Here is a 25,602-nt window from a genome sequence, read left to right as displayed (position 1 = left end):
TGTTGAAGTCACTTATAATGCTGACTGTTGTGCATCATAGATGACTGAAATCATTTTGGACTGTGTGCTTTACTTTCATGCGCGAGACATTCACTAATCCATCAGCCGTCATCGAAATGTTTTAAGTGTTGAAGTTTCAGCGTGTTTTCTCGTGCGTTGAAGAATTATATACAGTGTTTGCGCGTGTGAAGGCTTCGTGCATGCGCGTGTCACAGTGGGCAAAAGGATAAAGGTCAGTTTTTGGCTACTGGGATGGCAAAGCACAAACAGTCGCTGTTTGAAATGCTTTGTAGGACATTCCCTAACCTGATAGCTGAACAAACAACCCAACAGATTATTTTTCATTGACTGAAAACAGCCCCATGTCCAGGTGTTTAGAGGTAAAGCCATGAGATCTCCAGTGGTCTTTTTCTGTGTTGACTTTTCCCCTTTCACTGACTGTGAATGTTGTAGACACATGGCAGACTTTGGATTTTGGTGCTTTTTACGGCTGCAGTTAAAACACCAAAGCAGTGGGTCAAGTGCCAGTGAAAGACTTCAAGATCTGGTAAAATGATTTTGTACCCGCTGCACACAAAGACTTCATTGATTCTCGAATTGGAATTGCAGTGCACTTTGTGTTGTTCTGCGGCTTTGCCTGGAAAAACAGAGCAGCAGATGTTAGATTTCATTTTGATGATCTGTAGACTTTAGTGATTACATTTAGATGTAATGAGTAGATGCCTTCCATGCTTAGGTCACAGATTCACCTGAAAACACTAACTTACGAGCAGAGTTTAAAGTCATATCATGAAGATATTGCTGGAGGATCTTCATACATAGGTATACTATCTTTTGCCTTCTGTGGCAGCACCTCCTCTGGTGGGAATCTATTCTAAGGACATGCAGTCTGGGACAAATATGATAACAAAATAAGACGAGCTCCACTAAAATTGGTTAAAAACATTTGAGCATAAAATGTCAAAAGTCATGTTTGTCACGCAGAACGATTTTGAGGTCATCTCTGATGTTGAACCAAGCTTTTTAGAAGGAAGTGTCACAAGTCTTGTACAATTGGCACAAATGCAGGCAGCAAGAAAAAACAGGAAAAGTAAAATAGAAAACACCTGCTTTCAATGTGCTCTCTGATTTAAAGTCACCACTTACTCACAGGAACAGGCCTGACTGTGGTGCCACTCTGTCTCTGTACAGTATGGTGTACAAAGAAAAGCTTTAGAGGCCTCAGCAATTGTTCTATATCACTTTATAGACTAAATTACAATGTGTCAGATATAATAATACTCCTGCCATGTATACCGTAGCAAGAAGACGGTTTACTGAATCAGTTTGTGCTCCACCACTTACTGTAGGCAGGTATAAGCCATATTGACCCAAATAACATCTCCATTTTATTCTAGGGAAGCAGTTTCATGAGAATACACTACATGAATGGATAAACTCTGATAAGCTGTTCTCAGTGAAAAACATTGAGCCCAGGATATTGGTACAGTATGGTAAACTATGGCATTGTCAGATAGGGCAGGTTGTGTTTTTGCAGTGCTATTTTTTTTTTTTTTTTTTTCAACATCTGAGAAATTTTGTTGGGTTATCATTGTCCATATTTCCTCCAGTCAACCTTAACATTGGCCAAATTTCCATGTGCAATCAAATATAAACCACAGCTTTCATCTCCTGTGGTGTTGAAAGAATAGGTATGGAAAAAATGGACATTTGGCAGGTGGTCAAATTAAAATTGTGAGTTACAAAATGTGTTTTTGATATTAACTATAAATACACACTATACATAAAAGGACAGATTTTTTTCAAGCTGAAAACTAAATAACCTTTGTTATGTAAATATGTCAGTAACCACTGTTTACTTTCACAGGCTGAATGACCGAAAATTGCCTCTCATCTGGAAATACATCTACTTTGAAGAACTGTTTTTTCGAACTTTTTTTGCAAAATGAATTCTCAAAGGGTGACATTGTTTCTATGTTTGCTGATCTTTTGCATGGATGTCGGTCTAAGCCAGAAAGACTGCACGGGTGTGGACTGTCCTGTTCTGCAGAACTGCATCGAAACAGTTTTAGAGAAGGGTGCCTGTTGTCCCGCCTGCACACAAAGGGGCTGCTCCTGTGAGGGATACCAGTACTACGACTGTGTCCAAGCAGACTTCCGGAAAGGGAAAGTCCCAGAGGGGGAATCTTACTTTGTGGATTTTGGAAGCACAGAATGCTCCTGTCCCCAGGGAGGAGGCAAGATAAGCTGCCATTTTATTCCATGCCCCGAAATTCCCCCCAACTGCGTTGATATTTTACAACCTGCAGATGGATGTCTGCAGTGTGGGCGAATTGGCTGTGCCCATGACAACAAGAAGTACGAGGCAGGGCACACCTTTCAAGTGGACAAGTGCCAAGTTTGCCACTGTCCAAATGAGGGTGGGAGGTTAATGTGCTCACCCATCCCTGGCTGTGACCTTCGTGGTGATAATAAGCTAATGTGGGTAACCACTACTGAGAACAACAGCCCTTTGAGAGACATTAGCAGCCGTCATGACAGCCGGCAAACAAGTCCTATAGAGCCATTTTCCAAGCTGGCAGTGAGAAACACTCTCCCACTGTATAAGGAGGACCCACCCAGTTTTGGCAGAGAGAATTATGACTACACTCTAGCAGAGCCAACGTCTTCCACCATCCAGAATCTGGCCCAACCACTGGAATCTACTACAGTACCACCAGTTTACCCAGAGTCAAGCTCCACTACCTCCAGCTCTCATCATGGCAGCAGACATGAGCCAAGAGAAACGCAAAAAAGCCCAAATCCAGAGAGGAGCAATAGGCATGAGGTTACACATAACACGGATCTAACCACTGCGGAGGCTCAAAGCAAAACATCACTAACAACCACTACCACACAGAGAGCAACCACAGAGGACCACAGGCCACAGGAAACTGGAGAAAGGACCATGAGACGAAACAGTGACAGAAACAGAGTGGTGCAAGGGACTTTAAAAGCATATGCTGCCCGTGCCAACGCCGGGGTCCAGCACAAACACAGTCAGAGTAGTCGAACCAGGGGTCACGGCAGCTCCCATTCAGTCAATCATAAGGGGCAAGAAAAAGTGTCAGTGGAGCACAGACAGCCAGTTGGTAAAGAGGAACAAGGGTCATACCCCACAGTCCAGTTCAGTCCCACCAGAAAAGCTCCAGTCAGGATGAGAGAGGAGAGCGAGGAGCCTCAAAGACAACCTCATACCCTCTTCAACTACCAGTCTCAGGATGTGGAGGAAGAAACTGAAGGTAAGTTAGCTCATAATAAACAGTTTTAAGTCATCCTGACCTTTTTATTATGATCAGTAGCATCCTTTCTGAAAAAAAGCAATTGAAAGCAGTTGAGTGCAGATTTAAAACAAATCTGACGTGAAATGCTTTTGATTCATTAAAATGCCTACATCCCAGTGTGCTGATATACTGATACACTTTTTCAGATCTTCCTTTTCCTTCTCCCGCATCCTGTCTTTTGAGGAGGAATTCATAATCACTCTATTCAAGCTGGCAGGGATTCAGGAAAAACAATTGTTCATGGAAAATCCGTTTTCCCTAGATAGCATTTATCCACCTTACTCAGAGGAGAAAATTAATATATTTACTGTGTATTTATTTTCATGCATTTAAGTTGAGAGAATGCTCTTTTTTATTTTCTCTAGAGGTTTGTAAAGAGCGAGTAATATTAGGCGTTTTCCACCGTTTTTACATTATTATGCTTCTGATGAATCCGAGCAGCTGAAATTGGTGATTTCTCAGTGAGAGCTCTCCCCCTGCCTGCCTCCTTCATGTGATTATCAGCATTTTCTCCAACAGCTCAGCTCTCCTTCAGGGCATATACTGCTGGCCAGTCTACTGCAGGCGCTGGAATAGAAAGCAGATGATGAAGTGATTATGTGGATGTCAAGAAGATGAGTTGCACTTCATTGGAAAATATGAAGAAAAAAAAATCCATCTTATTCCAAAGATGTAAAGTTAGGTTACATGTATACAATAAATCAAAACAGAGCTGCATCTTAATCTCCATAAAATACCATATAAAAAAAAAAACAAATTTATGATGCAATCTGGAATATGATTTTATGCCGTTCCATAAGTGTTAATGATAAATAAGCTTCCGGCCAAGGAAACCTAATTAGATCTGCTGTACTTTATGGCTCTATGGCACAGGTAGTCTCACTATATTATAAGACTTCCTCATGAGCTCAGAGAACTAAATAATGAATGAGTAAAAGGCTATTTCATCCTTATAACCACTTCAGTGACTGCATTAAAGAAACTGCAGGAGTCTGAGAAGTCTGTCCTATTAGTGGTGTTTTGTCCAGCAAACTGCAATCCGGAGGTGTGTAGTTAACCTACTTTACAACACTATGATTTTTGTTGAGACCTGTAACAACTATTCTTTCCTTTCGGCACCTGGCCCCTATAGGTATGTATAGTGAATGCATGTGTGAGGTGTTTGTGTGAGTGCACTCTGAGAGGTACCTCTGAGGTTCATTTACAATAAAGTTGCAGAATACAGGCTAAAAATTAAATGTGAATGTGTATGAATGTCTGAGCCAGTATAGAAATTCTCTGATTTATTGAAGGAAAAACACACATTTATTGTGACAGGTGTCCTTAAACGTTTTCCACACAGTTTATAAGTGAATTAGGATAAACTCCATCTATTCAATTGTAAAGTAATAGCTTTACGAAAGAGTGTTTGAGCTCAAAGTCAAAGATGTTTTTTTTAATCTGGGGATAAGGAGCTTGGACTCACTGGTCTGGCTGCTCAGTTTGCAGAATGGAATGAGTCTGAAGGTTTACTGAACCAGACTATTGGAAGATTTCCAGTGCGGTGACATGTTAAAGCACAAACAGGGAAAACTCGGCTGATAAGGACATTGACTAATGCCTGTTATCAATGCCATTAGCTGAGGATGCTAAAATCATTTGCAGAGGAAAAGAGAAAGTATGAATAACAAACACCCTGCTAATCTTTTTTTAAATAGGTGTCATTTTCTGTAAAAAAAAAACAACAACAACCCGAGATAATGTTTTTTTGTTTTGGTTTGGTTTTTATGTTCAGTCAATAACTCCTGCTCATTTGCCCTCTTTCTGTGCTCAGAAGGGGGAAGGGATTGTTGAGGCTTTCTGATGCCTGACTGACCTGGTTTAGGATTTCTTGGGGGTTGTACCTTGAGCGGCATAATACCCATGTGATGAATGAGACCACTGTTATGGCTTGATTGCCAGACTACTAGTCGCTGCTCCCTTATGAAGCCTGTATGATTACCCATCTCCCATGAGAGGCTGCTGGTTTATCTTCCCAGTAATCACTTCATCTGCAGCACACCTCTGTCCGTACATTCTCTTCTCTGTAACTTCCCGTCCTACTTTATCAAACATTAAACACGGCGTTGAGCTAAGTTAGGAGAACGTTAGATATAAAACATGAGCACAGGATAAAAATCATTCAAGGCAAGATGAAATAAACCGGGGAAGCACTTGTTTTTAGCAACAAAACTGTCACAACATGCTGCATGTGGGAGTGGGCTGAGCAGATGTATAATTTTCCTTAGGATGAAAAGGAGGGTGAATTCCACAGCTGGCCATGTGAGAGTTCATTCCTACTGTACCGCCACTGCTGCTTGAAGAAGATAATTGGCTCTGGTTAATCTAGGGTGCCTTCCAGGTCATTTCCAGTAATTTTGGTGCGTCTCCCATCCTCAACATGTCCTTACTGAAAAACCACCAGATCAACATGTCACCCATGCTTATAAATTAAAAAAAAAACAACAACATCTGCTCCAGAGGAAGAAAAAGTGCTCATAAAAGATACCCATAGTATAAGTAGAGAGAGATTGGTCATAAATTGTACAACAATAACATGTCTCCCTCTTTCTGTCAGTAACATATAAGCAGTGATGTAGTGCTGCTGTGTATACATTTCAATACAATACAATACAATTCATGTTTTCTCCTCCAAATATAAAATACTGTAACCCATTCATACAAAATCTTTTTAATGCTTCATTTATATGATTTCTGATGCAGAAAATCATTACTTCTAATGAGACTTGAAAACCACCAATAAGGTAATATTATTCCCCTATGTTATTTTTATTTATCAGGTCCAGAATCTGGATTTGGATGGATTTCCTCTGGCGAGAAATGAGAAAATTTCCTGTGTTCCGGTTAGTGAACACACCTTGGAATATTTAAGGCATAATAAGGCAACGGGAAACAGGTTCAAATTACGATACTATGGAAAGTGCTTAGAGTAAATGTATAATCCACTGCATGCCTCTCTCGTATGTTGCAGTGAAAATTCTAAAAATACATCTGGGGACTTTGGTGAGTCAAGGACACGTGTGCTATCTTTAGGAAACCCAAGATATAAGTGCAAATAAATCATTAAACCATTAGTCACAAGTCCTGGCAAGTGTTTATTAGTGTTTCACAGATTATTTTACCTCGAAGGACGTATAATTGGATTGGAGATTGCGGTGTGAAACCATCAAAGACTGCGGCAAACCCTCAGGGCTTCCAACATCTAACTATAAAAAGATGGATCACACGCTTGCTAGGTCACAATCTGAGGGAAATTAAAGCAGAAGTTGCCAATAACTGAAACATGAATTGACTGTTTTGTAGATTAAGTCATGGTAAAAGCAGATGAGCCCTCCCTGTTATGTCACAGCCAACTGTTCTTGGACAGTGATTATGTGTTTCTAAACACACGATATCACTGTAAGTACTCATGTTGAAGGTGGGAAGAACATTGTCTCACCTCCTCCTGAGTTTAACACAGGCCTGCATGCACGTACACACGCACACATACACGCGCACACACGCGCCATGCTTTTAAGCTTTCAGCATTACTCATGTGCTGTGTTCAGCCCCATGTTGGGGACCTTTGGCATGTGCTGTTACTCGCACTGTTGGTGCGGTTGTCTTCGAGCCCACCTATATTGTAAATCACTGCCAAAACCACAAAAGAAAAGACTCATGAGCCTTGATTAGTGGCAGCGCGCGCTGCGTTATGACACCTCCAGACATGTTGAGAGTTGCCCTTTTTCGGTTGTTATCCTAACTCCGTATTTTCAGAGAGGGTGATGTCACCATGTCTTTGATTTGGACAAAAGCAAAGCATCTGGTCTTAATGTTACTCTAATGGACAGATACAATGACAGGCCTGGAACAAAGACACTCCTTACTCACCTTTTTAAAAATATATATTGTGTCTCTGTTGTGGAAATACAATAAATCAGCTTAGTAAATTATTGCACAGTTGAATGGGATGAATTTCTACACAAGGCTTAATTATAAGGTATGTCAAACAGGAGAGGAAGCAACCTGGTTACACTGGATACTGCTGTGCTAAACTAGTTTATCATCGCTTTCATCCCCAGTAGCAATTTTAGTGAAATGTGATATCCCTCAAAGAAAACACAATTTGAAAACATCATGAACTCTATATATTTTAACTGTAGATGGACACCTACAGCAAATTTGTGTTTGTTCGTGACGAGTGAACTGATTCCCTCTGGAGAAAATGAATAGGACGCAATGTAAGAAGGATGAATAACTATGTGCGCTGTCTTTTAATATACATTCACAGAGGTTCAAAGGGACTTGTTAAACTGAGCAGTCGACACAGATACTGTAGTTTTGTATCAAAGAGACATTGTGCCTTTCAAGGTTTATATTTTCTCATTTTGAAACCTTTAAATTATGCACACTACAGAAGACACTTGCTCTGTTATGAGCAGTTGCCTTGGGCTTATTATAAGTCAAGGTGAGGTATTTTAACAAATAGAAGTGGCTGTGGAAGTTAAAAGTGACCTTGGGCCCTCTCGGATATCTGGGCTGAGCTTCATCTATTTAGAACTGTACGATTTTTGCCTCATCTTTGTGACCTCTGCCTTCATTTAAAGCTTATGTTGCAACAGCCCGTGCTGTGAGAGGCCAATTAAAGCTTTTAGAGGGTCGTTCATATCGTTTGTGGCTCTGCTAACGCCATGTCTCGAGGGATGGCACAGTAAGTTGGTTCATTGGTTGGTACATAAAATGTAGTTTATTTACGGTCCTCAACTATTGAATGGATTTGGTAAATGCATTAGTTTATTTTCTGAGAATGAGTAATCACAAATTCAGTGTAGGAAAAGTGTTGTCTTAAAAAAAGTATTAAATATGTCGAATTATGGTTCTGATTTAAATGGATGAGTTTAAAGTGAAATTAAAAGTTTAAAAGAACATCAGCAAAATGTTGTAGATTCCAAAAGACATTTATCTTTATGATCTCATATGGTGTGACTGACTAAGAAGACGTGAATGTCATAAGTCATGTCTTGTAGAGTAGTGCAGGGCCCACAAATCAATGCTGGAATGCAATGCCCTGTTATTGAGGAAACACGTATACATTTTCCATGTAAACTGGATGATGTGTCTTTGCTCTGTCTGCTCCCTGACCCACTTTGAAATGAGGTGCTAATGTGTTGCCCTTTTCACTCAGGTCCAGCTTTGATTAACCAGGATGCAACAAAAAAAAAGAAGCAATTTTCCTGACGGTAATTTTAGAGAGTTTTGGGTTTCATACTTTTCTCTGCCAGTTCAAGTGAGAGCAAAATCTGAAAATAAAATGAAGCACATATTGTACTTGCAATTCTCAGTGTTCAGTCACCAAGAACACAAGTTGGTTGCATTTCAGATATCAATAACCAAATTTTACAGCCTCTCACTGATGGGTTTCTCAGATGGTAAAAGGTTTAACTATTCTACTGAATTCATATCGTTAACGTTGTTTCATGTGATTTCCCTGAAACACCGGCTGCACTGAGCAGGATCAATCTGGGTCTGAGTGTTTGTGTTTCATTACAGTGTCTGCCAAGGAGCTGCTGAAGACCTGCTGTGAGACAGGGGAGAAATGGGCTTCAGCTAATGGGCACTGCAACAACATGGTACCACCCACCAAAGATAGGCACTCAATATGCTGGTAAGGACATTATTTACAGAGCACCCATCTCCTTCACTGGACTTATCAACAAAGTGAATTAAAATGACTTTATTAAAAGGCACAAAAGATGTAATAATAAATACATTTTCATATCTTGTTTGTAAGTCTATTAAGTTGGAACTCTGAATGATCCTCAGAGCTTTTACTGGTAAATTGTAATTTTTAAAAGTTCCATCTTCAATTCATAGAAACTTTCAGCTCTCTGACAACACTCATGGGAACAATTGTTGTTGCTGTAATGCCACAGTTGCAGTCCAAACACTTCTGCAGTCGTTTCTCATGTGTGCCTCTCTCTGGTAGGACTGCCCAACAACAGTGCTGCCTCAGCTCCCTCAGAGAAAGTCGGTGCTCGGCTGGAATTACTGCAGCCAGAGCAGGAAGTGTGTGCGAAGAGGATGCCAGCAATAAATGCGGAATTGATTCCTACAAGGCAAGTAGATGATCTGTGACCAGCTACCATGGCAAGGGCAAACACAGTTCACCGGGCTTACAGTCAAACTTTGACATTGTAAATTTTAAATTAAGCCAAATTAATACAGTCCACAGAGTTTGAGCAACTTTATTCTTATTGTCCTCTGAGGATTACTGATGTGGTGCCAACTCCCTTGTTATTTAATTATCTTATTTAATTTAGATAAAATGATTCAGGGCCTATTACAACTGAAGATTCCCATAGTACGCGCTTTACAATGTTCAAAGCAGAACTTGAAACGTAACATGTCAATTGTTTGACCTCTCTGAAATTGTGGAAACATGGATTAATAATTGTTGTGGTAAAACAGTAGCAGTGCTGACTATTATGGGAGTCAATAAGGGTCCTATCATGGTGACTGTGTAACTCTCTTGAGCAGCTTGGAGCCATTATTGACATGATGGTGAGTTGCAGTTGTTAAATATTGCCTTTCGCCACCTTTCTAAGGGACCCATGTAGATTTTGTAATATTATGCCATCTACAATCATGCTACATCACAGAGGTCATTACCTCAGTTTTATGTTTCGCCATGCTCCTATGCACTCAGTGGGCATTGTGCTGAGAGCTACAGAGAAACTGATTAAGAGGCTGTGTGCAAGAGGAGAGCTGCTCTAAACTAAAGACGTGTAACTACTGAAGTTCAATTCAGCAAGACGAAGAGCCAGCAGCTCTGTCAATTCTTTGTTCGCACCAGAATAATGACAATCCTTACGTGCTGATGTTAGCACGCATAACTAAGGCTGTCATTATCATTAAATTTAAGTTGACAATTAATTGTGATATAAATTGATTAACAATTTGTCTTTTTCTGTTCATTTTATGCTTAATCATAGGTTAATAATGCATTATAAGAAGAACTTCTTCGTCTTGGATTTCATTGCAAAGCCAAACACCACAGCCAATAAATGGATTTTATTTATTGGCTGTGGTATTTGGCTTTGCAACTAAATCCATTATGTTAATGTAAATAGATGCTCATCAAAATGCGGTCAGTGGCACATTAGAAGTTAAGCGCCTGGAGATAAACAGTTGGTGGAGCTAGTTGTTCACTCATGTGCCATTAAACCATGGCACAAGAAAGGGGCACAATGAGGTGACGTCAGAAGAGTGCCAAATAAACTTCATAAGGTAGAAAACGACTTGGAAATATGGCATTTATGTTAGATTTATTCAGCTGTTTTTATTCAAATGAATGAAAACGTCTCTAATGATCATGCAAAATGATTGCATTTAGCTCAAATAATCACGATAAGGCGATTATGTTATGACTTTAATAGAGTTATGCAAAAATATTTGCAAATAATCACTTAAAACAAAGTACAGCTGAAGATGATGGAAATAGTTTTTGAAAATAATTTGACTTGACTAGCGCTTGAGAAAAGGTTAAGGGATCCCTAAAGTAATAAAAATGCATCCTGAAGGACCATTAATCTGTGTATGAAAATTCATAAAAAGGGTGTTGAGACATTTCACGTACATTTCACCCACAAATATCAAACCCAATATGAAGATAGAGAAAAGTCAGATGATCATTAAAGTTAAGATGATTTATCCTCTTGGAATCATGACAGTCTGTACCAAAGTCCATCAAGAACAGGAGCTGTTGAGATAGTTTCATTGTAATAGCACAAATGCATGTCTGCCAAATTTCTTGGCAATCTATTCAATATTCAATTCATCCTCTGGGGATCATATAATTAAAAAATAATGGAGATTCAGTAGCTCTGGAGAGATTTGCAGTGGTGGACCAACTGACCCAGCAGTCAACTGTCCAAAACTGACGATCATAGAGCCACTTCACCGTGGTTAAAAGTAAATCTTGTGTACTACATGGACCAGTGTGTAGTATTTTTAACAGCTTTTTATGTGCAGCAGCTTTAAAAACCTGATCCATGACTACATGTAAAGACTGTTTGTTTGAACTGCAGGAGTGCTGCGGCTGCTGCTCTCTTGGGCTGCAGTTCCACAGTGAGGGGCATCGCTGTGAAGCTCACCAGTACCTGGGCTTCCACTGCAGACACATCTTTCTAACCTGCTGCGAGGGGGAGGAAGGGAGGGCTGAGAATCAGAACGTCTGGCACACAGTCAGAGAGAGGCCCGCTCTGGACTCCACTATACCACCGGAAAAAGGTATTGTCGACAAAATTATTCACACGCACACGTACACAATTTTGAAAGGCAAGTTTCAGGCCAAAAGAGCGGGTGGGATGCACTACCAAGGAAAGGTACTGACGCAAACAAAAACAGAAATCCCATTTTCTTTAAACTATCTCTTAAAAGGAAGCACACCAGCACCCTGGTGAAAAATAGTACACCTATTGAGACGGTGTAAAAATCCCAGTCATCCCATGTAATGTAATTCTGAGAGATATAGGGGCTGTCTGCCTGCCTGGCATTTTATTCACTTCTGTTCCAGTAAACGACTTTGTTTTTGGAAGTTGTCTTGTCCTGATTTGCCTTGGCTGCTTGAGGGGGAAAAAATTGGCTCATCAAATTCTTACTGCAACAGTTTTTTTGAAGTCTCATCTGCCTTGTGGTCATGAGTTATGAGGAACATCTCACTGGGATGTTAATTGAGTTTTACTTTCATGCCAAACATTTTGCCAATTTTACAGTGATATATGGAACAGAATCAGAAATACAGAACACATCATTCGGTGCGTTTTGTGTATCTTGTTATGCAACATGTACAGGGCTCCAGGTGGGCAGGTGTTACTTACCCTTTGAAGGAAGTGCATTCAGCACACACGTGGAATTTACAACCGCTGGGCCTACTGTTTCCTGCCTTTATATCAGGTTATCTGGGCGAGTCATACTGGCTCCAAATAAACTACCTTACCCAGGGGGCACTATGAGACAGTCACCTGTTTCCGTTCTTGTCTTCCTGTTTTTTTCTGTCTGTGGCGTATCCAAGTAACATTACATTAACCTCACAATAATGTTAGCCTGGCTACAAAAGGGCACAAAATGTGCACAAACAGCGTCAGATGATAACACAACCAAGCTTTGACAGTCAACGCCTACCAAATTATTAGCTACTAAATGCAAACTGGGCGGGGCAAGTTGACGTTAGTGCCACTGCGAGCAGGAGCTACTTGATGCAGCTACAGTTCAGTTTAACCCAAGAACATACTTTAAGTATGTGGACTTCATATTCCTTATGAGTAATAGTGTTCTCTCAAAAATGTCTAGTGCTTTCTGAATTTATGCAACCATTAAATATTCAACTTGATAATACAAATGAATTGTGGAGTTAATTTGATAAAATGGCTGAATTCACTGCTAGCCACACACTGTGACTTCCTGTGAAGGTTTCAAATTTAAAGCTTCAGCATTTTCTACACTGTTAAGCATTTGCCACTTGGTCTAGCAACTCCTACTAGGTTAATCTTGTCACTCTTTTTACATCAGTAATATCTCCTAGTATCTTTTATTCACTGTGGAAAGTCAGAATGTAATACTTTATGTTTTGCTGGTACTGGCCGATAAAGAGACCATCATGAGAATAAGGGGACTACTGGCACATATTTTTTGCATGTGTATTTTTTTATAAGAACCCTTCTAAAGATGGGCGTTGCAAACTTGCTTAGGATGTGAATGATGTGGTATGTGGCCGTGGTTGATGCCGTGCACTTAGCCCTGTAAAAATAAACATTACAATAAAAAACAAGAAAAGAAATCCTCCTTATCATTGAGATCTGTTAAAAAGAGGCTGTCAGATCTTTCCTGTAAATATTTAAAAGGTGTTTTCCTTTATGTTATGTTCTTGCCTGTGAGAGCAACGGCCACTCTCTCCTTGTGCTGTAGTATCTGACAGCCCGTACCCTAAGGAGGCCTTCTCCATCGGAGAGGAGCAGGATGGGGGGAATGCCGTGGAGGGTCCTGTTGAGGTGGAGGACATGGATGAGTGCCAGATATATGAGGGCAACATCTGCCACCACAGATGTGTCAACACGCCGGGCTCTTTCCGGTGTGAGTGCTTCCCTGGATACGTGCTGCAAGATGACGCTTTCACTTGTGCACAAGGTAAAGTGAAGACCACCGCATTTCCACTGATGGCCACACACAGGGAAGCAATTCATTGTGCCATTTACTCTTTGAAGTATGATATACAGTATGCATGCATGTTTGAAAGACCCCGTTTGTCTACACATTCACTTTGTATTATTTTCCTGGCCTGAGTAAGTTCCTTCCTGTCTGCAACGGCCTGATACTGCCTAATAATCTGTTCATACACTAACATCCCTTTCCTGGTCTGACAGCAATGCTAATCTAGTGCTGTTGTCAAAATGAATTTCAGCTGAAAATGCTTTTTTCACTGAGACTCATTTTATGTTCAAGTTAAATCCGAATGTCTGCTCGGACGTAGAGTTCAGAAGTACTTCCAGGTAATTCTGTTCAACGTACCAGACTTTAATCAACAGTGGCTTTCACCAACACAAGCCTGTCTCAACAGGATACTAATGCCGGAGTTCTCTGCAAATTATAGTGAGGGATGGGGCTCACTAATAAAAGCAAATGTTTGTCTGCAGGCAATGTCTTTTCCTGTCTCACCTCCATTGCTATTACAACTTTCATCTGTAGCCACTAGTCTCACATCGTTGGATGAAAACGCAGGCATTGCACAAGGTCTGAGTCTCTAACTAATACGGCTGTAGATGGAGAGGTGGAATTCATGATTACAGTGTAGTTCATTGCTCGTGTGTTGACATTATTCATGTTCATGCAGAGACGGTGGATGAGGAGAACAGACTGAAGGAGGTTGACAGAGCAGTGGCGGAGCCCACCTCACCACTTCCACCTCCCACCCAGCCTGCTGTCCCACTCAACCCCTGTGAAGGTTAGAGACGCACAGCTTAATCATGGGTGGAGAGCTGCTGGCAGTTCACAATCCATTCATCCTCATGTCTTAATCAAAGACTGGAACATGCATCTTGATGTAGTTGGATATGTTTTGCGGAGGAGGCGGCGCAGGTGGCACAGGCGGCACAGGCGGCACAGGCGGCCATAGACTGACATTCAACCATCCACCCTTTCAATGAAATCTAATTGTGCTGCAAAAGGTCAAATGGAAGTGGCATTTTGGCATCAGCTGCTCATTCTCACGAGTTCTCCATATCATAATTCACATTTTGTTGGTCTTGTTTGGTTTCCATGACACCAGGGTGGAGGTCCACCACAGTGTGGGCCAAAAGTATGAAATACAATATGACCAGGTCGGGATCAACCTGGAAAAAAGGAAATGAGCAAACAGCTATACCGTAAATACTGCTCTGTCTCCCACACACAGCCACAAAGCCCTCCTCTGTTTCTGCTTAAATATTGCTGTGTGGTGTAATAGTACAGTATATTTCCCTTTACCCAACCATACTGTTTTTTTCCAGGAAATGGCATCTGTGAGCAACAGTGCACCCCGGTGGGCGGAAGGCCGCAGTGCTTCTGTTTCCCAGGATTCTCCCTGAGAGCTGATGAACGCTCTTGTGAAGGTAAGGAACTAATCCTTTTTCTTACATCACACTGAGGTCACATGTGGAACGTTTGTGTAATCATAGGGATGAAAAATGGCTCATTTCAATTTAATTTTTCAGTCAGAGGAGTTTGGTTCCAGCTGAGGAGAGTTTCCTGGCAAGACTGTCCGCCACTGATTTGTCTCTTTCTCTCATCAGTGCCTCTAGATTTGCAGAGGAGATACAGCGCTAATCCCCTTCAGTCTCAGCAACATGCTGAGGAAAAAAAGAAAACATAAGAGGGGAAAAGTTTTCATCTTGTTCCTGAACTCTGTGTCTCTACCGGAGGGATTATCCCAGCTCCATGCGTTGTCATGATATGTCTCGCTAACTGCATACCACATACATATATATACCCTTTATTTGCACTGTGGTGCACTGTGTGTTTTATCATGAGGCCGATCAGCTACCGCTCTCTGTGTCTAAGCTGTCTCTCAGGGGGACACATCTTTAAGTAAAGCCACAACCACTGGTCTGTCTCCTGCTCGACAGCCGCAAACTGTGGCAGTGACACAGAGAGCGGCTGAGTGTGGTGACAAATTTCTCATTGTGTGGATTTTATACCCAGTGGCCTCGGCCCTAATCTCTCTCCTCGAGGAGGGTCCAACCTGTCTCTTTAATCTGCCTCTAACTGTAGACTGATACACACAGACGACAGCGCACTTGATGTAATTTTGTGTCTGCTTGTCTGCTTTTCTTAAACCTTTTCCTCCAGCCTCTTCTTCTGTGCCTTCCTCATTGTTTATTCTCCTTCTTCACTCTCACACATTTGTCTTGATTCTTTTCACCATCCAGACATAAATGAGTGTTTATCTGCACGTGCCTGCCAGCTGAATGAGCGCTGCGTGAATACAGCGGGGAGTTTTGTCTGTCAGAGACTGATCACCTGCCCCCCCGGATATCAGATCAACAATGACCTTTGTGAAGGTACATTAAACCTTATCAGCATTAAACAGCATCAAAGTATTCACTTCCATCTACAGTCAATATGTTGGAAATACCAGCAAGGGAGCCTTTGTATTGCCACATGTTCACAATGTAAGGAAAGCGCATTGTTCAGGCACAATAACTTTTACAACCCTCCTGAGTAAGTGTTGAGAATTTGATTTTTATTTATTTCTCTACATTGACTATTTATGTAATTTTGTATTTGAGAACACGAACAAGAGGAAACATTAAGGGATATTACTTCAGAAAAGTTTTTCTATTGTAGTTGCTTGCTGCTAACTCAAACTTGAAAAGCTGCCCAGCTTGTCTTTGTGGGTGGTGCTCAACTTTGTGATGCAATAGTAAACCTCCCAATACGTCTCATTATTTCCGTGCACCATAAATTGGGCCTTTGCAGAGGTCTCATTCATAAAGCAGCAGCAGCAGTGTTCAGGAAGAGGGGGCCTCACAGATGAGTTTTAGATGTGCTGTAAGTGCTGCTTGCCTCTGCAAATGGTTTTCTGCGGGCTCCAGAAGGGAGACTCAGCTAATCTGGACTCTTTGCGAAAGGATTTTCAATTTGGCAAAACGAGCATTCAACAAGAAAATATGTTTACAATAAGACTCCAAACAGTTGCAACGTCAGGCCATTTTCATAAATGAGGTGTGTGAAAAAACAACTTTTTGCTGTGTTACTATTCCCACTTTGTGTCTTACCAGGAGACTGTAATGAAACACTCCTTTTGCCTCCTCTCACAAATGAAGAGACTGTTCGAAGAAAAAATAAATTGTTTTCCTCTCTAATCTGCAAACAGAATGACTCGGTTAAATCCAGGAATTAATTGTGCAATCTAGTCTTTCTTTTATTTTTGAGAATCTTTCAAATGTACTCCTCTGCTGTAAATCAGTCAAACCAGAAAGCACAATACTCACATTGCTGAAAACAGTGCATTTTACTCTTTCTGTTGACAAAAATGTACAAATTAGATCTCATAATCAACTAATTTAGACTTTTTTCTTGTAGAAAATACAGTTGATTGTCTGTGCAGTCATGGTTACAGTGAAAACAGGAACAGCTAGTAGCAAATGTAGCATGACAGGGCCAATTTGCTGAAATGTAAATAATAGTAGGTGAAAAACAGAAGATCAGGTTGCCCACAGCTTAAACAGTACTGCATGGAAAACATTACATTTTTCATTTACATCACAAAAAGCCTGATTGGGAGATGAAAGCAAAAACATGTTGCTGATAATGTGTCAAAATGACCTTTTTTGTGTTTTACAGTGTCCCCTCAATTTGACTGTGGTACCCTGGAACACTTCTCTATTGATATTGTATGAAGCCTATACGCAGATAGATACTATATATACAGCGACATACAGGCACAAAATTTTTTGATTTATTGAAATCATTTCATTCTTAAATTTGTTTTATGCAAAGTGCTCTGATGAAATTTCAGCCAAACCTATTCTCAAAATAAATGTCACGCCTTGCTGAAGCACATATGTAGGCCTGTAAGTAAAGGGAGTAACACAGGGAAATAACTGCCGAGGGTTAAAATGGGTTAAATTCTCCCATACAGCAGCGGTGGACTTTTTGACCTTTCAAGGCTCCTTGAGCCCTTTGCCTTCACTGGGAGGGAAGTCACTGCCAATCTCGCACACATTTATCCTGCTTCCTGGTTTTCCTATCTCTGTCTCCGTCGTTGTCAGGCTCACTCAGCTTCTTGCCGAGTCTGCCAGGTTTGTGTCAGTAGCAAGATGCTCAATCACTCTCTGCTGCTCAGAGACCTACCCTATATCTGCAGGGCTGCCTGCCATAGCTGGTTAAGGCCTCTATACAGCAATTACAGTGGTGAAATCCTGCAAACCTCCTTGAAAACATAAGACGCTTATGCATTATTCACAGACACACACATATGTATGCACTGCCTTTTGTGATATTTTGGGAGTGTTATTTCCCTCCAGCTTTGGTTCATTCTGTGGCAACAGATGTGGAGGGCTGATTGACAGGAGGTAAATCCCTGAGTAGACAGGTGTTGGAGGACTGGGGGAATAATGTTCACACACACGGCACAGGAAGACTGATGCGTGTGACTTCTGCTGGTTTGACTCATTAGATGTATTCATCTTGTTGAACTAATAAACTGTCATTCAGGCTTTTTAGTTTGCAAATAGATTGATTAGTATAAATAAGGTTCTTAAATTCTAATACAGTTCTTTTAGTCTTGATTAACCCCTGACTGTTGACTGGGAGAGCTTTATCATAGATGAACAGCACTAAAAGTGAAACATGTGATCTGTCTTTTAACCACACTGTCATCTAGATGTAAAATATGGTATTACATGTAAGGCAAGGCAGGTTTATTTGTAGAGCACATTTCAACAATAAGGCAATTCAAAGTGATTCACGTAAAACCATTAAAAGCATCAAAACATAAGGCAAAAAAAAGGACATTTAAAAACCATTAAGAACAGTGATTAAAACATTAAAAACAGTTATTAAAACATTAAAAACAGTGATTAAAACATTAAGCAAGCTAAAAAAAAAAAAAAGGATCAAAGTTACAGTCGAGTTTAATACATCATCAAATCTGGTTTTGTAATTTTCTTAATATGGCTGTTCAGATTGAGGTTTGAATCCATGACTGCACCTAGATTTCTGGCTTGGTTTGTAGTTTTTAACATCAGTGATTAAAGATGAGCGCTGACTTTTAATCGTCCTTCCTTGGCACCAAAAACAATTACTTCTGTTTTATCTTTGTTTAATTGAACACAATTCTGGCACATCTGAGTGTTGATTTGTTCAATGCATATACCCAGCTCTTGTATGGGATTATAGTCCCCTGGCGATATAGTTATGTAAATGTGTGTGTCTTCTGCATAAATATGATAACACACTTTGTTGTTTTCCATAATCTGAGCCAGTGGAAGCATGTAGATGTTGAACAGAAGAGGCCCCAGAATTGAAGCTTGGGGAACGCCACATGTCATTTTAGTCCGTTCTGATGTGTAATTAACTATGTAGGTGTCCTATGCGCATGATTAACAACTGATAATTTCTTTAGTTCTCATAAACTAATTTATTTGTCTTCTCCCACAGACATCAATGAGTGCGTGCAGGGAAACCATAACTGTGGAGCTGGCTTTGAGTGTGATAACACAGAGGGCTCGTTCAGGTGCAATCGCAATCCTCAGTGTCCTGTGGGCTTTAACCAGGACACACAGGGCGACTGTGTAGGTAAGAGAAACCATGTAGGTATTTTTTTTATTTTCATTCTTAATTGTTATTAGTAAAAATTAATCTGTGTCCGCACTGGACTTCTAACCTCAAATGTCTGTTATTGGTGTGTAAAGATGCATAAAAAAAGATGTAGGCATTACACATAAGATAAAGTAAATAGATCATTATAATACTACGTATCAACATTATTTTAGCATTTCATAAGACCAAAATTTGATAATCATGTGATTGTTAATGTCCATTGCAACACTGATTGCTGGTAACCAGTCTTGGGCCATTGATTGAAGGACAGATGTATGCAGATGTTTATTCTATAATTTTCTTTCTGGTTTTAAATGTAAATGGTAAATGGTCTGTACTTGTATAGCGCTTTATCACCTTTCGGTCTCAAAGTGCTTTAACATGGTTTTTCCCCATTCACCCATTCACACACTAATGAGACAGATCACCATGCAAGGTGCTGCCATCAGGAGCACATTCACACACCGATGGTACACCATCGGGAGCAACTTAGGGTTCAGTGTCTTGCTCAAGGACACTTAGGCATGTGGACAGGAGGAGCTGGGGATCGTACCACCAACCTTCTGATTAGTGTGCAACCCACTCTGCCGTCTGAGCCACAGCCCCACTGCTGTGCAATCTGAAGAAATAAACAGGTAAAGTGTTTGTTTGGAATAGAAAAAAAAAAAGAAATGACAAGCCCTGAGATCCCTTATCTGGCTCCCAAACACAAAGAGAAAATTTCTCCACAGGTGAATCGCCGCCTGTGCCGTCTATGAAGATGCACAGCATGCAGGTGAATCAGCAGCACAGCAGTGACAGAGGGGTTAAATGCCACACAGACAGGGGATCAGAGAAGTTGCTGTTAGGGGCTGCAAAGGGGTGGATAAAAGCCAATCTTCTGCCCTCCTCCAGTACAAACTGATGCTGTGGAATTAGCCCCCAGGGGCAGGAACTTGGGCATGTCGAGGCAGCAGATGCCACTATAAAAGGAGTGTAAAAGAAATACTCTGAGAAATGAGAAAATAGAGAAAATGTCAGACACACACACACAACAAAGTTATCCAGGGGAATGCAACTGTGTGATGTGTGCTTGCTTTGATATCGCAGCACAGTGTGGCTAAAGAGCCGCGCTCTAGTCTCTCATGCCTCGTCTTTGTGCCTTTGGGGCTTTCCTCTTCTTCTACTTTTCCTCACCTCTCTCTCACTCTCTCTATCGCTCTCCCTGTACCAGACACTGATGAGTGCAATGCTGTGAGCCAGCCATGCAGTCCAGGATTTAACTGCATCAACACGGTGGGATCCTACATGTGCCACAGGAAGATAATATGTAGCCGTGGCTATCACGCCAGTCCTCATGGATCCAGATGTATTGGTAAGATTTGTAGTTACTACGCATGAAGCACGTGTAATCAGATTTGATATGCAGACTTTAGGGTGAGAAGGCCTTTACACGCAACCAACAAAAAATGTAACACTCAAAGAACTACTTTTGTTTGTTGCCTTGAAAAATAAAAAAAATATGATTTCATAAACAAATAGATCACAAAGTAGAAGGCTTATGAAAAAAAAAAAAAAAAAACATTTCTAATGCTATTTGAGTTTAAAAACACAAAGCGGTGGGAGCTGAATGTTACCACTATCATTTTACTGATTTCTTTATCACTTTACAATCCATCTTGTAGATGTGGATGAATGTCAGAGCAGCCTGCATCGATGTGGAGAAGGCCAGCTGTGCCACAATTTGCCTGGTTCCTATCGTTGTGAATGCCAGACAGGCTATCAGTATGACTCATTCAGGAGGATGTGTGTAGGTATGCTGGGCTTTGTATACGTCATGAAGAACACTTGCTAAATTGCAAAACAAAACAAAAAACACCTTTTATTTCTTTTTTGTTTTGTCTTCTTCTCAGATAGTTTCTTCCTTATTCAGTTACTCCTTCACTTCCTCTCACCCTTGATCACTTTTTTTTTCTCACTCTCTTGTAATTCTGTACAGCCAGCCTTTCTCTCTACCTGCCTACTCTGCTGCTCCTGTTTATTATTCTGTGGTGGGAGAGCTGCTGCTGTTTCCCAGCCTCTGCTGCTGGCTCCTGCAGTATCCACTGGGCTACCAATCACGTCTCCCGCTGCAGAGACTCTGTTCTGCCCCCGCCGCTGCCGCCGCCGCCGCTGCCGCCGCCGCTGCTGCTGCTCCCTCTGTTTGGGATTTACTGTGTTGTGACTCTCATAATAATGGACTGTGCTCAAGTGTTTAGACTATCAGCAGACAGATGGCCCCGGTTACATCGCACTCTCGTTGACATGCACGCAAACATGCGCAGGCACGCACACGTGCGCAGTTGACAACAAACTCACACATGTTTGGCTGCACACACACACACACACACACACACACTTGCACACATGGGTGCAAACGCACAAATGTCAAATTTACTTACCCTAAAGTATGATGATGTTTCTTCTTCCTCTCAGATGTGAACGAGTGCTGGCGATACCCAGGCCGTCTGTGTGCCCAGACCTGTGAGAACACCCCGGGCTCGTATGAATGCTCATGTACCTCTGGTTTCCGCTTATCTGGTGATGGCAAGAACTGTGAAGGTGTGTGTGTGTGTGTGTGTGTGTGTGTGTGTGCGTGTCCCTGCATGTCGCTGTATGTTTTTGTGAAATTGTGTGTAAAAATATGTGTGTGTTTGTTGGGACACCAGTTTTGTGTGTGTTCATGATTAGTGCAGGTTGTAGGACTGAGCTGATATTAAAGCTGGCCACTGCAGCATGTTACTGAGGAGGGATAGTGGTAAGGTGTAATAGTGTATTATACTGTAAATCATGCTGTGCCTTCAAGCAGAAACCAGTAAAAGCATAATTGGCTTAATAACAACATTTGTTTAGATGTTAGGATAAAACCATAGAAAAGTCTTTGATCAGGTGAATTGTGACAGTAATGAGCGCTAACCTCTAATCTCCAGATGTGAATGAGTGTTTGGCCAGCCCATGCAGTCAGGAGTGTGCCAACATCTACGGCTCCTACCAGTGTTACTGCCGAAAAGGCTACCACCTGAGGGAGGACGGGCACACCTGTGAAGGTGGAGCGTGCTCGATTACACACAAACACCGTATTTATACCGAACCTATGTTTGGGTGAGTCCATAAATCAATTTCACATGTTTTATTTTCCTTATCACCCAGACATCGATGAGTGTTCCCAGAGCGTCGGCCATCTGTGTACCTACAAGTGTGTGAATGTTCCCGGCAGTTACCAGTGTGCCTGTCCTGAATACGGATACGCCATGTCTCCAAATGGTCGATCTTGCAGAGGTAAACATCACCCACCAAACAAAACAATACACTAACCACACGCATGCTCATACTGAGCTGCAGTAGCTTCAGAGCCTCATTAAGTTCTTTTCCAGAACTGGTTTTGAAAATGGTGCAGCACCCATTGAACTCCTCAGAGTGCACTGTAATGGTTCTGCTCAGATAAATATAATTGGTGGTTTTACAGTGGCGCAGTAATTACATACTCTATAAAATTTTATTGGCCTGAGAAACTTGTCATACTAATTTGAATTTTTTTTACTCGAGCAGTCTTTTTCCCCACAAGGAGGCTTTTCCTCAAAGCTCTATCATCCTGCTACTAACACGCATTTCCTACTCTCCAGGCAGTAAAAACCAACCCTTCTGCACTAACTGTGTGTTTTAGATATTGATGAGTGTGCCACAAGGGCCCATAACTGCTCTTTAGCTGAGACCTGTTACAACATCCAAGGAGGGTACCGCTGCCTTTCTCTCAGCTGTCCAGCAAACTACCGCAAAGTGTCAGACACGTAAGTTTCAACATCACTTTAAAACAAATTTTCAATACAAGTCATCGGTCATAAAATTTTATCTCTTTTTAAAGCACTTTGATTCACCTTGTTTTTGAATGGTGCCTTACAAGTTAAGTTTACCCTGCCCTCTCCTCCCTTTATCCCTCCTAGACGCTGTGAGCGGATCAGCTGTCCCAACTACATGGACTGTCAAAACTCTCCTCTGAGAATCACCTACTACTACCTCAGCTTCCAGTCCACCATCGTCATCCCTGCGCAGATCTTCCGCATCGGACCCTCCCCCGCCTACTCCGGAGACAACGTTATCGTCACTATCACACAGGGAAATGAGGAGAACTACTTCAGCACCAGGAAGCTGAATGCCTACACGGGCGCTGTGTACTTACACCGACAGGTTCAGGGTCCAAGGGATTTCCTAATCAACGTAGAGATGAAGCTCTGGAGACAGGGGACGTTTACCACTTTCCAGGCCAGGATCTACGTCTTCATCACAGCCAACCTGCTCTAACAGTCGGAGCTGTGCAGTGGCCAATATGGACCTTAATGTAGCTCATATCACTATTTAACTACACCACTATCTGTCATGATGAGTTTTAATAGTTAATCTTGCTTTTTGTTCAGTTGAAGTTAAAACATTGCTGTAAGTAGTGGAACATTCAGAAAGAAGCTTTCTGTCACTTTCAGTTTTTACTGCATGAAAACCATATCATTTTTTTCCCCATCTTAATATGTGGTTTGAACATGTTCCATAATTTTAAATACTCTTTAAAGTCTGAATATAAAATAATATATTTAGGGATACAACTATATTTATGATACCACAAAAATGAAACTTTTGTTGTCATTCTGGTTATTTGAACTTGATTTTGGTCAAATTTGAAAATAATAACAGATAACGAGATAACTTCTGCCAACTTTAATCAAATTATTTCCATTACAGAACAACTGTATGTCTTATTTGTTTTGCACTGCACAGCTGCTTTTATTTAGTCTTTGAAGTATTAATGTTAAACTGTATGGTGTATTTTTGTATCCCTGTAATCAGACATATTATCAGTGGATGTATCATATTTTTTTATGCTAGATTCTTAAGCAGCAAAGTATTTTAGTAAAATATTAAAAAACAACAGCGGAGATTGGTGAGTAATGACTTTTCTTTTGTAGGAATGTGTTCTGTCTTTGTTTTATAATTATTCCTCTATCATTTTCTCTTGACTAACTTGTTTGATTATGCACCAATTCTTGTTAAAATATATAATCCATTCTTGTCTGGGCATGTCACAGGAAATATCCATGCCTATTTACATACCTGTTCCCACCTTACAAGTAAGTGAACTCGACACGAGCGCCATCCGTCATCACATGCTGGTTGACGCACACACACATTTTATGATGGCTAATAAAAGTAATGGTCATGTAGTGTTTGATATCAGTAATAAAATTGTTGTGGTCTTCTTATTTGAATATGTAAGGTCTGCACTTTGCAGCTCCATCTACTGGAGTCTGTAACAAAGAAAGTGTCACACTACCACCTACAGGATGAATGAAGTCCAACAGCCTTAAATATTGGCTTTCCTCCAAAGCAGTGGTGTCTTATACAACAATTCCACAGAAAAAAAAACAACATTAATGTGAAGTATTGTGTATAAACTTGAATTCATTTTAGTAAAACCCATAGATAAATAAGCAAAGATGGTAGTTTTCACCTATTTAAACTGTAAAGTAATCTTGTGCCACTGCTCAGGGTTCAGTGAACCTCCTGGACATCCTGTAATCATCGGAAAGGGTGTGGGTGTCTCTTTATGACAGCTGTATTAATGCATGTTGCACATCCAAATACAGCCACTCGCCAGTTTTCTGTTCTCCCAGATGAGTTATATTGTCAAAGGTCATTTCAACAGAGGAGACTAATTTCTGTGATTTCTGCACTAATTTTAGACCCTTACTCTTTTCTTGGAGAAAATGATAACAGCTGTCTCTCCCCCCCCCCCCCCCCCCCTCCGCAAAAAAAAAAAAAAAAAAAAAGTATCGAGGAAACATTCAATACAGTGCTCACAATCTTCTAAGTCCTTCCTCCTGACATAACTCATAATAATAGCTATGTGTGTATGACTGACTAAGCTTTCAAACACACCCAATGACTGAGATGCCACTCTTGGTATGTATAGTGCATAACAAGGCCTAGAGCTGTGACTGATGTCTCTTTCCCCTAATTAGCTTTATCTGCTCTTCAAGATTAGGTGGTGCTGTGTTTCAGGGACAGTGAATCATGCATCTCAGACAGGGGAAGATACAGAACACATCTATTATAGGTTTAGGGACACTGGCAGGAAGCTTTGAAAGGTCCTGGACAAAGAAAGAAGGACTGTAAGTAAATTATAGGAATGGGCAGTTGGAAGAGAGATATATTGGTGTAAAGTCACTGTACTAAAGATAATATATGTTTAACCCCTTCCACCCTGGAGGTCCCTGTACCAGGACCAGAACTGTACCTATAAGAACACAATAGGCACCATTTATTGAAGGTTACCAAATGCTGCATATTCAGTTAAGAGGCCACCTATGACACTGAAGTGGATGCAGCATTTGTTGTG

At 40.9% G+C, this 25,602-nt stretch overlaps 1 protein-coding gene across 1 annotated transcript in view; it reads left to right on the top strand.

The window, feature by feature from the left end:
- The window catches only part of LOC138192960 (fibulin-2-like), a 32,326-nt gene extending 7,875 nt beyond the window's left edge, over positions 1-24,451 (top strand). The window contains exons 2-17 of the mRNA XM_069140690.1: positions 1,868-3,281; positions 8,892-9,006; positions 9,328-9,457; positions 11,429-11,630; positions 13,308-13,526; positions 14,230-14,340; positions 14,885-14,986; positions 15,803-15,934; positions 19,038-19,175; positions 20,413-20,553; positions 20,864-20,992; positions 21,654-21,779; positions 22,148-22,264; positions 22,368-22,496; positions 22,882-23,005; positions 23,159-24,451. Coding sequence (XP_068996791.1) covers positions 1,946-3,281; positions 8,892-9,006; positions 9,328-9,457; positions 11,429-11,630; positions 13,308-13,526; positions 14,230-14,340; positions 14,885-14,986; positions 15,803-15,934; positions 19,038-19,175; positions 20,413-20,553; positions 20,864-20,992; positions 21,654-21,779; positions 22,148-22,264; positions 22,368-22,496; positions 22,882-23,005; positions 23,159-23,516 — 3,609 coding nt within the window. The 5' untranslated portion in view covers positions 1,868-1,945 and the 3' untranslated portion in view covers positions 23,517-24,451. The remainder of the gene's footprint in view (positions 1-1,867; positions 3,282-8,891; positions 9,007-9,327; positions 9,458-11,428; positions 11,631-13,307; positions 13,527-14,229; positions 14,341-14,884; positions 14,987-15,802; positions 15,935-19,037; positions 19,176-20,412; positions 20,554-20,863; positions 20,993-21,653; positions 21,780-22,147; positions 22,265-22,367; positions 22,497-22,881; positions 23,006-23,158) is intronic.
- The last annotated feature ends 1,151 nt before the right edge of the window (positions 24,452-25,602 follow it).

Source organism: Embiotoca jacksoni, unplaced genomic scaffold (genome assembly GCF_022577435.1).
Source record: "Embiotoca jacksoni isolate LCO1_2020_lvr unplaced genomic scaffold, fEmbJac1.0.p SCAF_9, whole genome shotgun sequence".
Lineage (NCBI taxonomy): Eukaryota > Metazoa > Chordata > Actinopteri > Embiotocidae > Embiotoca > Embiotoca jacksoni.
This window is presented reverse-complemented; position numbering and strand designations above follow the sequence as displayed.